This window comes from Scatophagus argus, chromosome 8 (assembly GCF_020382885.2).
Source record: "Scatophagus argus isolate fScaArg1 chromosome 8, fScaArg1.pri, whole genome shotgun sequence".
In the NCBI taxonomy this organism is placed as follows: Eukaryota; Metazoa; Chordata; class Actinopteri; family Scatophagidae; genus Scatophagus; species Scatophagus argus.
Window position 1 is genome coordinate 18,579,512 of NC_058500.1, and position 16,376 is coordinate 18,595,887.

The 16,376-nt window shown below is 40.7% G+C and overlaps 1 protein-coding gene across 1 annotated transcript in view; it reads left to right on the forward strand.

The window, feature by feature from the left end:
- Window positions 1-16,376, forward strand: part of nphp4 (nephronophthisis 4) — a 148,937-nt gene that overhangs the window by 56,360 nt on the left and 76,201 nt on the right. Inside the window, exons 10-11 of the mRNA XM_046397509.1 lie at window positions 15,350-15,568; window positions 16,059-16,197. Coding sequence (XP_046253465.1) covers window positions 15,350-15,568; window positions 16,059-16,197 — 358 coding nt within the window. The remainder of the gene's footprint in view (window positions 1-15,349; window positions 15,569-16,058; window positions 16,198-16,376) is intronic.

Below are 16,376 nucleotides of genomic sequence, written 5' to 3' on the forward strand. Positions count from 1 at the left end.
CGTCTGTCTACATCATCCCAGAATAGCTAGGCAAAAACTATTGTGTAGGTGACAAAAAAAAAAAAGAAAGATCTCATACCTTACTCTTCTTCACCACCTTTGCCTTCTCTGGCATGAATGTTTGATGACGTGCGAGATATTTAGCAGGGGAAAGTAATTTCTGTCTGTGTGTGGGAGAGGATGTGTGTGTGTGTGTTGATGTGTGCATATGCTATTTGCGAGTGTTAATCCAGAGCCTGATCTGTTTTGGGTGTTGACTGATAGTGTCTTGATGTGTATTGCTTCCTGATGACGACAGCACACACAACACCCTAAATCTCAACCAACCACCCACTGCATCTTGCAGAAGGCTTGGCATTTTGGGCAGTGTACCTGCCCCTGCCGTCAGAGATGTGATGATTTTGAGGTGTTAGAACTGTTTAGCTGAGGTGTGCCTTGAGGGCAGACAGCTGTACACTGTCAACAGCACTTCACACCACTTGTGAACCACAAATGTGAAGGTTCAAGTTTGATTGCAGCACTTTAAAGGCCCATGTGGAATTGTACCACTACATAAACCTGCAAAAATCAATCAAGTTGCTTTGAACGGGATATAGACTTTGTTAATTATGCAGTTGTATTTTTGGAAATGCACCAGAGGTGGGGGCAGCCGTGGCCTAGAGGTTGGAGAAGCGACTTGGTTTGATTCCCCCACCGGACGGGCAGGAAAAATTTGGATGTGGGCAAGGCACTTAACCCCCAATTTGCTGCCCGGGCGCCTGACAGTGGCGCATTGCTCCTGTGTGTTTCACTGCATGTAATTTCGCTGCGTGTTGCATGTGTGTTCAACCAAGGATGGGTTAAATGCAGAGGACAACCTCAGTGTATGTAAAATATATATACTGCCAATAAAGCTGATTTCTTTTATTTTTAACCTTACTTTGAATATGGCTATTGTCAGCAGTGTCTGTATACTCCCACATTGTTTTTTACATTTGGAATCTTATATAGAGTTATGGCATTTCTACACCATAAATCTAAATTGCATGTTAACGCACCGCTGTATTTATACAGTAACCCAGAACAGACTAATAAAAACTGGAAACTGTTTTCAAATATTTTAACATGTTGAGTCTTTTGAATTGAAGATGGTAAAAAATATTGAGTTGTACCTAATGTTGAGGCACTGATAGAAGTTGAAGTGGCAGCATTGCAGTACATAAAGAACCAAATATACACACATAATAATTGTGAAAAATATATATAAAAAATGAAATATATATTGTAGGATTTATAGGACAACACGCAGCACGGTGGTTAGCACTGTCGCCTCACAGCAAGAGGGTTCCAGGTTTGAAGCCTGGTCTGGGCCCTTCTGTGTGGAGTCTCCCTGTGCCTGCACATTAGGTTAATTGGCTACTCTGCATTGTCCCTAGGTGAGAGTGTGTGCATGTGTGGTTGTTTGTCTTTGCGTGTCAGCCCTGCGATGGACTGGCAACCGGTCCAGGGTGTACCCCACCTCTCACCTGTAGTCAGCTGGGATAGGCTCCAGTTCCCCCACGACCCTGATGGATAAAGCAGGTATAGAAAATAGATAGATGTATGGATGGATTTATAGATTAACAGAATAGTATGCAGTAGAATCAGATGTATAAAAACACCATCTCATTTTGAGTGTGGATTCAGCCATGAGTGGCACATAGGTACTTTGCTGTTCTCACTGAGAGTTCCTTACAGTGGACTACCAAACCTGGTATCTATCGTTTTCCATGTTGCTCTCCCACTCACTGTGTACACTAGATGGTGCTGTGTAGTGCAGCAAAGGGAGCCTCCTCTGCTGTGTGTGGATGGGTGGAGGGCAGGAACATGCAGTCTGTCTTGCTGTTGTTCTTTCCTCTGATTAAATAGAATTATGTCTTTTGATGTATTCTGAGGGGACTAAGGTGGGTGAAAAGAGTAAAAACAATTATGTCGAATCCCTTCTCTCCTAAAACATAACCACTGCAATCCGGAGGCAATCACTCGGTGCTCTGAGACTGCCTACATGTCTCATGCCCTTTGTGTTTAAAAGCCAGTCTGCTTCTCACCAAGCGTGGCCAAAACTGCATAGCCCACATTGCTTTTGGTTATGAAGAAAGAAAGTCATGATATGTCATCATTTGTCCTAGTTGGTGTTTTTGATTTTAGTAGTGATTGGACTGCTCTTCCTGTCTTGTCTCTGCTGTCTCTATCACACCCTTTAAGGCGACTTTTTAATGCTCCTCAGCAGAACACAGAGGGAAGGAGATAACAATTTAAATTAAGGAGGCTGGGGAGAGGAGAGTAACTGGGAATTTGTCTGATAGGCTGCTCTCCGAGGGGTCAACGAACTTCAGATAATCAACTTTTCTTTCAGTCAAACACGTCATGTTCACTTTCCATCTTTTTGCTTTTTTGTGCTCTTTTTCTATTTCCTACTCTGTCTCTATTCCTTCCCTCATCAAGGGTTCCATTGTATTACCCAGCATCCCTCTCAGTGGTTATGCCTTCGTGGGCTGCACACACAAGAATTCTGTCCTCCCGCGTCCACTCCAACCACACTTTTTCACATCACTCTGCTGCCTTCTGAAGGAGGAACCCGGAGAAACTGTGGGCCAAAAAGAAAGGCTGTCTGAAACTGTGTGCGAGAGTTGCAATTAGTTGCTCGGCTCACTGCTATGCTCAGTGATTATGATGCCCCAAAATATTACGATGATTGTAGCCTTAATTTCCTTCATCTCCTACCATATTATTACTGTAATTGCTTGTTTATGTAGAATATTAATATGTGGTACAAAACATGGTATTCATTGGATATTATATTATAGTTTGACTTTTACATATGCAGATAGCTCAGTCTATCCATATAAGGAGCATTCTTCCTGTGTAGATTTAAAGGGTCAATCCACTCAAAATACATAAGCAAAAACAAACCAACAAAATGAACAAACATAAATCTCACTTGGATTGAATAGATTTCCAGTTTTGCCATTCTAGTCTGGTCTGGTGTACAAGCTTAAACCAGCACTGACTGGCATTTGTTAGATGGAAGTGGAGAAAATTAGCAGCAAACAGTTGGTCAGCAGGAGACTCTGTTAGCTCTGCATTGCAGTGGGGTGTGTCTCCTGTTTTGTTGTGGTCTTGTTGACAGTTGTGAACTCAGTGCTGCTATACTACTCTGACCAACATTCATAAGAGAAAATTGATCGGCACCACTCTCCAACAGTTATCCTGATGGAGTGTGGGGTCGATCTGCTTCTATTTATGGCCTCAATTAGAGGGGCGGGTGCTGAGTCAAGCACAACACCTTGTGGTAAAATTTCGTTATTCCTGTCCAGTCCGATTTGAAAACTTTTACTGCGGCCCAACTCTAGCCTCTAGTGGTAAATATTCATGCAGGTTATATTCATGCAGGTTTTATTTTACTTATTTTAATTTTTAAGATATTGTGTAACACAATTGCTGAAATAGTGCTACTTCCTTTGCTGCTGTATTCTTTGAAAGCTGAGGTAGTAATGAAAGTAATGAAATGCAAACAGGTGATTAAGGACATGTCTTCAACCATTGCTGGCTTACTATGGGAGTGGAAATCCAACTTGTGAATGTGCATACAGTTCCACAATAACACAGTGATAAAAGTAGCTTTCTGACTGTCTTTGTCTCAAGAGTTTTAGCTTTGAACCATCATAGAATTTTGTTTATAAGGGTCTACTAATAGGTGAACAGGTGGATAAAAATCATATTCGATGCCAGAGACCATGCTTGTACAGAGAGAGGGGTTACAGTCCTCCCTGCACAGCCGCCTATTGTTAAGGTCAGGAACAAACATTCAGGCTTAAAACCAAACACATAGCTTGAGAAAGATAAAAGAGAAAACTTTTTTTTTTCTTTTTTCTTCTTGCCAAGACTCACTTGAAAATGTTATTGCACTCCTGGTTATATGAAGATAGAATAAAATCAATCAATTAATATATATATAATATATAATTCCATGTCCCTGTCCATTTTCAAACAGTACATACATTATACAGCATATATTTATCAAACAATCATATTTGTCAAACAAGGTGACCCTTTTAATTGTTCTTCCCATGGCTCCTTGACATACTTATCTCTTTGAGAAGTAAAAAAACTGGTATCCATTATAGCACATCATGCACTTATAGTTATCCACTCAAAAATGTAAGTGGATGCCTCCCATAGCACATGATTCACACATTGTGAGAATACTTGGGTCACTGACAGCTGACGCCAGGCGACGACATCTCTCCTAATTGTGGTCTGTCAGCATCAATTTGTCCCAGCTGTAACTTCATCTGAGGCATCTCTGGCCTGCCCATGTTTGCTGAATGCTGCCTCTTCTCAACCATTGTTAGCTTGCTCATGAACTGAGACGTGTAATACGGTTCCGTGCAACTTAATGCAAGACGACTTGGACTTATTGTTGTCTCCCTTCTTCTGCTGACAAATACTAGCTCATCGCTATTGGAGGGGCCAGTCCAGGGGAAGTGGAGGAAGCAGGTGCTGCTGGCCCACACGTCTTTGTCCTTTTGCCAGGAAACGGTTTGTCAGGAGGCGTGATGGTTGCAGTCATCCAAAACACTGACACGGGGAATGAGTGACTGCTTGTGGGTCGTAGTCTGAGAAGGATGGAAGCAAAGCAAATAAACGGCTAGGCAGAGGGGAGGGGAGGAACATGGAGAGCGGAGATATTTGATCCTCACACTAACCGCTGTTATGCTTCTGAGATACTGTCAGACGCAAATCACATCCTCGGAACAGTAATTGGAGACTGTCCCGAGCTGTTACACTATAGCAAAAATGTGTTGCTGAAAAAGGATGTTGATACGTGCCATGTACTGATATGAGTTCTTTGTTTGAGCAACTGGGCCAGCACAAAACCAATAATGAATGTGTTCACGTTGCACTACCTTTGACCCTGACTGGGCTTGGTGAGTGACACAGTCGATTACCAAGCTTCTGAAGAAGTGAAACCATTAATGCATGACCTTTAAATGTGCTTTGCCCTTTACTAAGTTCTCATCTGGTTATACGCACATGCAGGACAGAATTTGGCAGCATGCCCATTTCTCATCGGCTCTTCAAAGCAAGGAAATCGTGGTCAGTTAGCCAAAAATATTTGTTGTAGTGGTCAGCCACAAAGCACATTGAGCAGTATTCTTAAGTCTTGTTTCTTTTTTGTTTGCGGTTTGATTTTAAACCACAAATCAAAAACATCTGTCAGCTGTCGGAGGTGTGACAGAGAATAATTTCCAAATAACTGAGACTGATGAGTGCAGTGGATGCAGAACTCTTGGAGACAACATGGCATTTTACATTACTCTGAAGTGTGAATGGTCAGAGAGTTGCCGTAAGTGGAGAACATCCTGTTAACAATAATATATTAATATAACATATGCTGCATCAGTGCTGAAAGGAATGCATCATCTGAATCATTAAAGCTATGATGAAAATGATACAAATAGTCTCCAGCAGAATACTTTGTAAGGTCCATTTAATTTATTCCATAGCTTAGACTTCTCTGTGAACCACTCATGTATTTGTGCACACAAATTAAATAATTAATTTAATTCATGAATTTATTTCATGACTTAAGCTTATCCTTTATCTATGCTCTTAGTGCCTATTTCATACAGGGGTAGATAAAGGTATAATCAAATCTGCCTTAAATCTGCCTCAAATCTGTGAAATGACAACTTTCACATGCAGATTTTATGAGCTTTAGCTACCTGTCTAATTAAGCTGATGATAAAACTTTTAATTTTTAACATTAGCCTTCACTATATAGATGCTTTCAAGCCCAGCTCCCAGACAGGGAAATTCTGCATAGTGGATGTGACAGTTGTGAACAGGGCCTCTTAAATGTAATCTGTAACCTCACATTAGCGTAGTGTGGACTCCTCACTTGGGGGGCAACACTGTGTTTCTAATGTAGGTAGTTAGCAGGACTTTCTTGTCTCTCTGTGTTTACAGCAAGTAAACCTTGTATACACAACATCAAAATAAGGAGTAAAGAGTAAATATATAAAATTAGATTAAAATGAAAAAAAAAACTGTAATCTACTCCTTCACTTGTATATTAAATTTACAACATGCATATTGTTGCGTCCTGTCCTATTTAACAATTTTGGTTAAGAATTGTACGTGATTATGCATTGTGTTCGGTACCCTATTAGACAAGCTTTCCATTAGATGTGATATATAACAAATCTCACTCTCTTAATTATCTATTTGTATTCCTTGCTCTGTCTCAGATGTCACTGCCAGGGGATGGAAGATAAACAGTATGTGGAGCAGAAAGCAGTGACATGGCTAGCGGCTCAGTTTATTAAAGGTGTTGGTGTATGCTTCTCCTCTGTGCCACAGAGACACTTGTTTGGATTTTAATTGGCTCACCGACAGGTACAAGCTGTATAGATTGTTGTGTGTTTTTCCTGTGACTTCCCTTAAGTGGCTCTTTGTGTGTTGCTGGGTGCAGATTGTGTGTGTGTGCATGCATTCGTGTGTTTGCTTGGGCATCGTGGTTCTCTGCAGGCTGTAATGATGTTTGCTGAATGAAAAGCATCTTGCGAAACTCTCCCCAATCACATGCTCATTAAAATGCCCTCTTTACAATGACACTGTCCCCTGAACTTATGAACCCCCTCCCTTGGTCTTAGTTTCCTCGACTACTTACATTACATGACATGTAAACAAAGTCCTCCCACTGGTGTGGACCTCATCGTCAAAGAAATATTTTTATTTGATTCTGATCTGAAATGTCATACAAATGTTAATTAAATGTTAATCAAACATTCTAAGCACAGTAATGTCACCGGGATTTGGAAGTGATATATTTAGCTGATTTGTGGCCTATTCTGGAGGTCATTCCTCCCTGGAGGTCTTTTTTCCTTTCTCAAAACGAGAAGAGAAGTTGAGGATAAGGCAAGGGAGGCTATATGCCGCAGAGACAATATTTCGTCCGCCTAATTAAAATGAATGTCAGCTCTCCCCCCACTGAGAAGTGCATCAATCTCCCCCTGTGATAGGCCCAGAGTGAGTCTTACCCTGTCAGTGCCTGCCAGCAGTGCTATCCTTCTCCAGACGGATGCCTCGCCCTGGCAGCCAGAGAGGCAGAGGCGATGATGTTTGCACATCTAATGGTTGCCATGTGGATGGCCACCTCAGACGAGACTCTGCTTCAAATAGAGAAGAGGTTCTGCCCGGACTTGAGTGATTTTCATTAAACACAGCAGCGGCATAAAGTGATTAGTTCCATTTTGGAGTCATTTGAGGACCAAGCAGCTGTAACAAATAAAGTTTTAGTTGTCCATTGTTTCAAAATGCAAATTACAGCTACAGTAGTACAGACGCAAAAATCCAAATTTTGGAGTGTAGTGTACATCAATGTGGTAAAGGGGCCAGCTGTGGCCGGAGGGTCGCTGGTTCGATTCACCCTGGACTGGCAGGAAAAAATTTGCGTGTTGCCCCCCCGTCCACCCAAGTTTGATTGGAATTTGAGACTGCGTAGATAACTTATTAGTAGATGTTATTATTGCGGACAGTTGTTGCTGTATAGTGTGCACTTGCTATCAATTAAGCAAGTGATTTGTCGGCTTTCAAATTATCATTATCTTCAGGTTATTTAAATTTTCATCTGGGGGTAGTTATCAAGTACCTGAGACAATCATTTCATGTACTTCTCTTTCTATTAAATCCTGAACTAAAGATTCAGTGATTTGTCCATTACATTTACAGATTTTCCATCATAGCTGTGTGCATCTTCTGTGAGGATACAGGATCCAGTTTTTTAATAAAAAAAAAAAAAAAAAAAAAAAAAAAGAATAAAGAAACGAGCACATTCCCAGCAAATTGGCCTGAGCAATGAGTATGTCTTTCATGAACATCTCCTTGAAGTTCTGCTGTCAACGAAGGCTAGATCTGAGACTGAGCGCAATTCTTTGCAAGCCCTGCTTGGCCTTGGTGAGCTGAACAGAGCAGAATAGCCTGCTGGGTTCATTTGGACTACTTGTGCAGATGGATGAAAATATGAGTGCTTTAGTGCTCTTAAGTTAATGATCTTGGTGCATGTTCCCCTCACCTCCTCCAGGGCATCTCATAGTGGAGAATAAGTAGTGTGAGCTGTGGGCCGGTGCTTGTCACAGGGTCTTGGCTGAAATAATGACTTGAACAGCCCAACAGACTGAGGTAATAGTAATAACTGTCAGACTCTGTCTCCCATCAGTGCCCACATCCCCCTAATTTAGGATTAATTCCTGCTGTATTCTAGAAAACTCTGTGCTGCTGAATGTCTTGCCACTTTCTTTGAGCATCTCCAAAACTGTGTTCTTGCAAGCTGCTTCATCTCAGCTTTAAGAGACAAAACCTGGCTTTTTTTAAAAAAAAAACGTTTGGACATAATAGTACAATTTACATGAGTATAGTAATTCAGCCCTGAATTGGCAGCTGTTTCTAAAATTACTGTTGTTTTTGTTTTTATATATAAGGAGAGGCCTTTCAGGCTTTTATTCATCGATTAGTAGTGAATTGGACTGGTTGTGTCTCTACCTCCAGTTCTTCTCATTTTCTGGGAAACAGCATCTCAGATGTCTTTGACGTGCAGAATGCGTCTGTGAACTTAAAAAAAATTTCATTTCCTAATTTTTACGTGTCCACAGTGTCCCACAAAAAGATGATTGATCTCGATAATTCCCTCTCTTCCTCCAGGTTACAGACATGAGATCTTTGGTTCCACCCATTAGTACACACACTTTTTATTTGTCAGGAGATGCTGCAGCATTATATTTTACACTTCTAAACAAGGTTGATGGATTCTTCCTTTAGAAAATGCTTTGCCTGTTGGAGCAATTATGTGTGCAGTGACATTGCCTGTTATTGTTTTCAGTTCAACTTTATGAAAAACTTTGCTGCTTCCTTGTTTTTGCCTCAGGCTACTGTTTCTGTTTTTTCCTCCAAGTGCACTTTTGGAACAAGTGCTTGGTTGCTCTCTGAATGAAAGTTAATGACTTTTATTGTACATATAGCCTTTAACACTCAAATCAACAGTGTAATCACACTTTAGGGAAATTGGCTATTGATCATTCTGCCTTGTCCAACATAAGGACCACAACAAACTCTTCTAAAAGCAACTTTTAATTCAAATGGCAAATTCTCTGATTAATTGAAACGTTTCCTGCCCAAAAACAGTGCAAGCATAAAAAGCCATAGTTTATTTCTACTGAAATATAATATCATTGATTTGATGTCTCTTTGCTGTCACCAGCAGACTTTGCAATTGATTAGGATTCACTGAGTTACTGTGGTGCTTAGAGTGAGTCGATGTGTCTTACCCTCTAGGCAACTCTCTTCTCACTGGAGGCCTTCAACACATGCATACATTAGCTAACTACCACCTACAGCACCGTATCCTTACTACAATGCCATAAAACCGCCTCCACTTACATGTTGATGTAGCATTGATCTCCACTGTCATATGATCAAGGAATTGCATATTTTTGTTCTTAAGCTCCTGCGTGCCTCCGAATGTTGTGGAGTGTTTGTGTACAAGGATTACATGCAGAGTGTGAATTTTCTGCCTGGCTTTAAATGAAACTATTATCCCTGTTTGTTTACTCAAACCACAACTAAAGAGTCTCTCTGAGATCCCCTCAATCCTATTGTTTGAAAGCCCAAGCTGTCAGCGCTTTATGCAGTTCATATGTAGATCACCCCTTTCCGAAGCACTTTAAAACCACTGCACTGAAATCCTAATAGTAATTCATGTTGCCACCAGCTTTGCGTCTCAAAGGGAATTCTTACTTTGTGCTGTGGATGGTTTATTGCCATTGTAGTGATCATAAAAATTATATTTTTTTCAAAGGTCCTTCATTTTGACTGTCAAGTTTACTACATGTTTAATCCCAGCTATGGATGTTCACTTCACATGTTTCTGCAGCTACACTATATTGCCAAAAGTATTCACTCACCTGCCTTTATACGCATATGAAGATAAGTGACATCCCATTCTTAATCCATAGGGTTTAATATGACGTCGGCCCATCCTTTGCAGCTGTAACAGGTTCACCTTTTCTGGGAAGGCTTTACATAAGATTTAGGAGTGTGTTTATGGGAATTTTTGACCATTCTTCCAGAAGCACATTTGTGAGGTGAGACACTGATGTTGGATGACAAGAACTGGCTTGCAGTCTTCACTCTAATTCATCCCAAAGGTGTTCTATCAGATTGAGGTCAGGACTCTGTGCAGGCCAGTTAAGTTCTTCCACACCAAACTCGCTCACCCATGTCTTTATGGACCTTGCTTTGTGCACTGGTGCACAGCCATGTTGGAACAGGAAGGGGCCATCCCCAAACTGTTCCCACAAAGTTGGGAGCAACTTTCTTTGTTGCAGATTTTGGAATTGTCAAAAATCTCTTGGTATGCTGAAGCATTCAGAGTTCCTTTCACTGGAACTAAGGGGCCAAGCTCAGCTCCTGAAAAGCAACCCCACACCACAATCCCCCCTCCACCAAACTTCACATTTGGTACAATGCAGTCAGACAAGTACTGCTCTCCTGGCAACCACCAAACCCAGACTCCACTGCTCTAGAGTCCAGTGTTGGTGTGCTTTACACCACTGCATCCAACGCATTGCATTGCACTTGGTGATGTATGGCTTGGATGCAGCTGCTCGGCCATGGGAACCCATTCCATTCTCTACGCGCTGTTCTTGAGCTAATCTGAAGGCCACATGAAGTTTGGAGGTCTGTAGCGATTGACTCTGCAGAAAGTTGGTAACCTCTGCGCACTATGTGAATCAGCATCCCCGCTCTGTCATTTTACGTGGCTTACCACTTTGTGAGTTGCTGAGTTGCTGTTATACCCAATCACTTCCACTTTGTTATAATACCACTGACAGTAGTGAGGAAATTTCACAACTGGACTTGTTGCACACGTGGCATCCTATCACAGTACCACGCTGGAATTCAGTGAGCTCCTGAGAGCGGCCCATTCTTTCACACATGTTTGTAGAAGCAGTCTGCATGCCTGGGTGCTTGATTTTATACACCTGTGGCCATGGAAGTCATTGGAACACCTGAATTCAGCTATTTGGATGTTTGAGTGAATGCTTTTGGCAGTATAGTATATGTAGTTGACGTGAACATGTTGAGTCTCTTCTTTTCCTTTTTACCCTCTCTTGCATTTTCCCAGTGCAGTTTTGAACATAGATTCATTCTTAGCTTCCTACGATTGGAAGACTGAAAGTGTGTGATAAGCATAGAGTGCCGGGCAGATAAAAGCTTTTTCCTAGGCTGTAGGCGTCCCTGTAGAAGAGGCCCCTGATTCGTCCTTTGTCTCTCTCATTCTCAGCTCAGCCAGCATTTCTGTTCCCGAATCATCTCTGCACCCGAATATATTCATTGAATAATAGAAAAAGTGAGTGTTGGGTCGTGTGTTAGGCACTCATTTTGTTCTTTCTCTTGTGTTGTGTTGGAGCACAGACATGTTAGAGACAGAGAGTGCTTGGAAGAAAAAAGAGAAAGACACATTAGATAAATTGCCTCACAGCCTTTACTGGCTACTCTATGTGCCATAAAATAATCTTTCTGTAGTTGGATCACTTTTACAAAATCATCACTTTGAAAACAGACTTGTTTGATTGAATGTTTCATATAAAGTATCTTATTAATTTAACCCCATGAGATGGAAAAACAGTCAATGCATCAAGGGGGGATATACAGCTCTCTGTTTTATGGCCTACATATATAGCTGGAGTTACAATTCAAAGAAATAGCTGTTAATGTCTGTGCTACTTGGGGGTAAAATTATAGTCTGAAACAAACTCCTTCTCCAGATGAATGGAGTATTGATCTGCATCTGGGGCTGTTTGAAATGGGTGTTGAAATGGGTGAAGCTTTGAAGAGGTCCTTTTAGACAGACATAACAGACATTTAATGATAGTACCAGGTAGTCTCCTGTTTGACACCTTCTGTCAGATACTGGCAGCATCCTTAGCAATCTGTATACATCTTTAAAGGTGTTGGACAAGTTGGACAGCCATTTCCAAATAATGGCCATGAAAATGGCAGCCATACAGGTTTCTAATATGTGTGGGTTTAGCTGACATGTCTTTAATCTTTACACCTTTAGCACTCTTAGTCCCTGCTGCAATGCACTATTAGTTGTAGCATTCAAAATGTCAACTCCATTAACCTATCTGAACACTTGACTTTAGGCTTTGTTAGCAAGCGAGGTGGACAGCAAGGTTACTTTGCATATTGCACAGTATTCTGACATTTTGAAAATACCCTCACTCGAAAAACAATGGCAGCAGATTATCTGTGTTTTTGTTTTCCTGATAAGGACCTTTTGTGGCTGTGTGACTAAGGACTGACTATCTGTCAGAGGTAAAGGCACCTGATCTTGTCAGAGAGCTACAAAAGCTCTTATGGAGTAAGACCTGGTGGATGGAAGGTCAACAATCAGTGTAACTTTAACACCAAAGATAACTGCTCATGTCAGGGTTTTCTACCAACAGTCCACAGTGGTATGACTAATAATTTTCCATAATCTTACCAAAGATGTATTTTATTCCAAACCCCATTTATTCCTTCGCTGTAACCAAGTATATTTAACCATCCATCACAAAACAAGCATATGAAGCCTGGTTTTTGGATTGGGCCATTTTGAAATTACCCTTTTTTCCCCCCATTGAAAATAACCCTGTCTGGTTTCATCGAATTGCTCCTCATAGTCAGGCCAGCACCTTGAATGGCAGCTGCACTGCGATTGTTTTGCGAGTGTGTGAATGGGTGAAACCTTTTGTCTATTAAGGTAGAAAAGTGCTTCGCCCTTCACATCTACCCCTAACTGCTAAACATGGCAAGGAATTGAACATTTATAGCAAATATTTACGTAGTTAGATTTGTTAGAACAAGTTTAGTTGAACTCTCAATGAATGAAAGCAGTGACAAAGATATTCCTGAGAGAGGTACCCACCAAATTAACATGTATGAATATGACTGACTTGGCCACACAGCTGTGAATGCACCAATCACTGTGTATTAGTCAGTCACAGCAATTCTAATGTTGACAGCCGGTGTAGTTCATCCAGTGTTCACTTTCTTTTCCAGTATTGTACCTGTTTCACCCATGTAGTCATCTCTACAGTGATGCCGCACTTCAGTTTCTAGAGCTGTGGTGGCAGGTGGAAATTGAATGAATGAATCAATAAAAAAAAATAACATTGTTTTTATCATATCCTATACTCCTAATGGAACTTCCTTGAAATCTATTTTTATCCATTTTTTTTTTGACCACTATCCTCTCAGCTGCAATCCTGGAAGAACAGGTGGTTCTGAGGACAATGGCAGCTGTAACAGATTGGAGTTATGGGAAAAAAGGTTCTACTTCTCTCGGCACAGAAGTATTGCTCCTTATCAAAAAGGACAGTTGTGACAAACCCTTTTAAGAGCAGTTTAGAATGTAACACAGAGAAGTTAAATTAATGATGTTGTGCTTTAACAGCACTTATAGAACATCTCCTTTTGAATAATCTGCTTGACAACTACTGCAGACAGTTTCTGTTTTCCATAATACCACCTAATGGACTCCACATGACATTTAGAATAAAGACGATGCCTACATGAATGATGACCTATAGTGTTGGATTACAGTATTACATGTACAAGCTGTGCTCAGGGGAATTGTAAGCATTGAGTGAACCATTATATGCTCCACTTTGTCTTGAAACAATGTGGACTAGCAGGCTTCTTTTGTATTCTGTACTGTCCTACCTATGATTGATTACAATTGTCTGGAGCTGACCAGCTTATTAATCGATTCACCAGAACCTCAGAGTCCCTTGTGGATGATTACTTTTCCCGGGATGGCTGGAGTAGAGTTGCGATAGGAGTGATTGTAAATCATGTTCATGGACAACAAAGCTGCTCCTAAACTGTATGTATTAGACCCATAATGCCTTGACTGTACAGAATTATCAGTTGTGGTGATACATACATTTGATTCAAAACTTTGTAGTGAAGTTGGCCTATTTTCTTATTGCTTTAAATGGTAAATTTAGTACCTTAATGTTTTAGATAATTGATTGATATTTCAGTTTTTACACCAGTAATATATGACTGTACAATGTCTGACTAAACCCTAGAAATACAGTGAGTACTGATTAACTGTCTAATAGTAGTTTTTCATTAGACTGCAAACTGCTGATGTGCTTTGTTGTGAGCAGCTGCCATTAGACTCTCTGATGCTGCATGGCAACCAGGTTTCCATCTTTTCTTCTAAATAGCAAGCAATCTCTGTAAGCTTGCAAGGCTTTAGAAAGTTTGTAGTTTGCTCTTTTGTGGGTGATTACAACACTTAAAATAAAATCCACTAAAGACTCAGAATCATTGCAAAAAAAAAAAAAAAAAAAAAACTCTAGACACTTCTCAAACCTACCCTGCAGCAAATGAATTAGCATTTTTAGGGTTTCTGGTGTATAAAAGGCAAGGCTCATTGAAGCAGACAAAGAAGGAGACCATGCGTGGTTAATTTAAACAAGAAGCTTTATTTATCATACTAAATACAATATTGTTCTCTACATTTAACCCATCCCTGAGGAGCAGTGGGCAGCCATCATACAGCACCTGGGGACCAATGCCAGATCTCAGGACAGACCATAAACTGTTGTATCTCAAATCTGCATCCAGCAGTATACTCAACTAGAGTTTGAGGATAAAGATACTAAATATTATTTTCTTCACCCAGGCAATTGTGACAAACTCTTTTGAGAGCAGTTCAGAATGTTTGGATCAAATGATGCTTCATTAAATACAGAAGTTGGATTACTGATTTCTTACTTTAACAGCACTTACAGAACATAAACAGAACAGGACAGATCATAAAGTACTGCATTTACTACTTACTGTGGGTGCCTTCTCAGCCTACCCAGGTGCAAGACATCAGGTCAGATGGCTTCACCCATCCATACCTGCAGGCAACCTGGAAAGGGGAAAAAGCCAGAGGATTACTCAGTATGAGGTTATCACAGATATGACACCAAGAATGTGCCACTGACACCACAAATGACTCCTGCCAACACATACAGTATCAGCTGGACAATCAGAGCTCTTGCTGCTGCTCTGTGGGTTGGACATGTTTTTTTTTTTTTTGTTTGTGTGTGAAAAGAAAACATGTAACAAGGTCTGTATATACAGTGGTGTACGTGTGCATTGAACAGACTGCTCTAAGATCGTTCTTGTTACTGCTTGGTTTGTTTTAAAAAAAATGTCATTAAAGCATCATGTCAATTTTTGAATGTCCTCTAAGGTGGTGTCCTTTTCCATCACACAGCTGTCTGCCACCTCCACATCCCGAGCAGCATTCTTGCAATGCCTTCGTTGGGGGATTTGGTGCCCCTTCCAGGAGCCAGCTGACTGGAAGGGGGAAGAGATACAGTTTGTTCTGCAAGGAGGTGCAAAGCCAAACCCTCATGGAGTCATGGTCTACAGCACTCAGACATCTGCCAAACCTCAGAACCCTGCACCACTCTCAGCTCCAGGCACAGCTCAGGTATCACAGCAGCACAGAGGAACAAAATGTAAATAATGTGTTTAAAGGTGTAAAGACAAGGTGCTGATCTCAGTACTTATATACGTTATGTTATGTACATATGTATCCCTAAAGACAAACATTATCTAGATTGTTTTTTGGCATTAAGATATTTGTATTATACAGTACATGTACAAGGTCGCATCATCCTTTAAAGCCCTGCACTGTAAATCATCACACACTTTGCCACACACTTTTGTCTGCGAGTCACATCTTTTTAGTGACAGTTTCAAAAATTTCAAAAGTGTAAATGTTGTCATGACATTGTCGTTCACACTTTTACTGTGAATTTTCACTCAGTTGAGGTATTTTAAAATAACTAAATCACTGCCACGAAGCTCCTTCTGGCTGCTATCTTATCTCCTGTTTCTTTCCCTACCGAATCTGAATTGTTCATTCCAAAACATTTTTTGTGGAACTGAAATGTTGTAAACTTTCTCCTCTCATGGAGGTGTCAGAGGCGAAGGATACGATAAAGTTTCGGCTGTCGTCCGGTTTGGAGAAGAAGGCACTCAGCCCAAAAGCATCTCTGAGGGTAAAGCAGGAGAATGTTTCACTTCAGAGAAGATCACCTTCATCACCTTCACGGGGTAAATATAATCATGTAATCCATAATAGCTTTTTCAGCACATATTAATTACTTGAAAGGAGGAGGTAGGAGCAAGGTAATATGAAAAAGTGAGTTTCTCTTTACTGCTTTAAAAGAACCCACATTTTTTTTCTCTCCGACAAAGGTTTGTTGCACCAGAAGCTGTATGCTCTGTTTCCC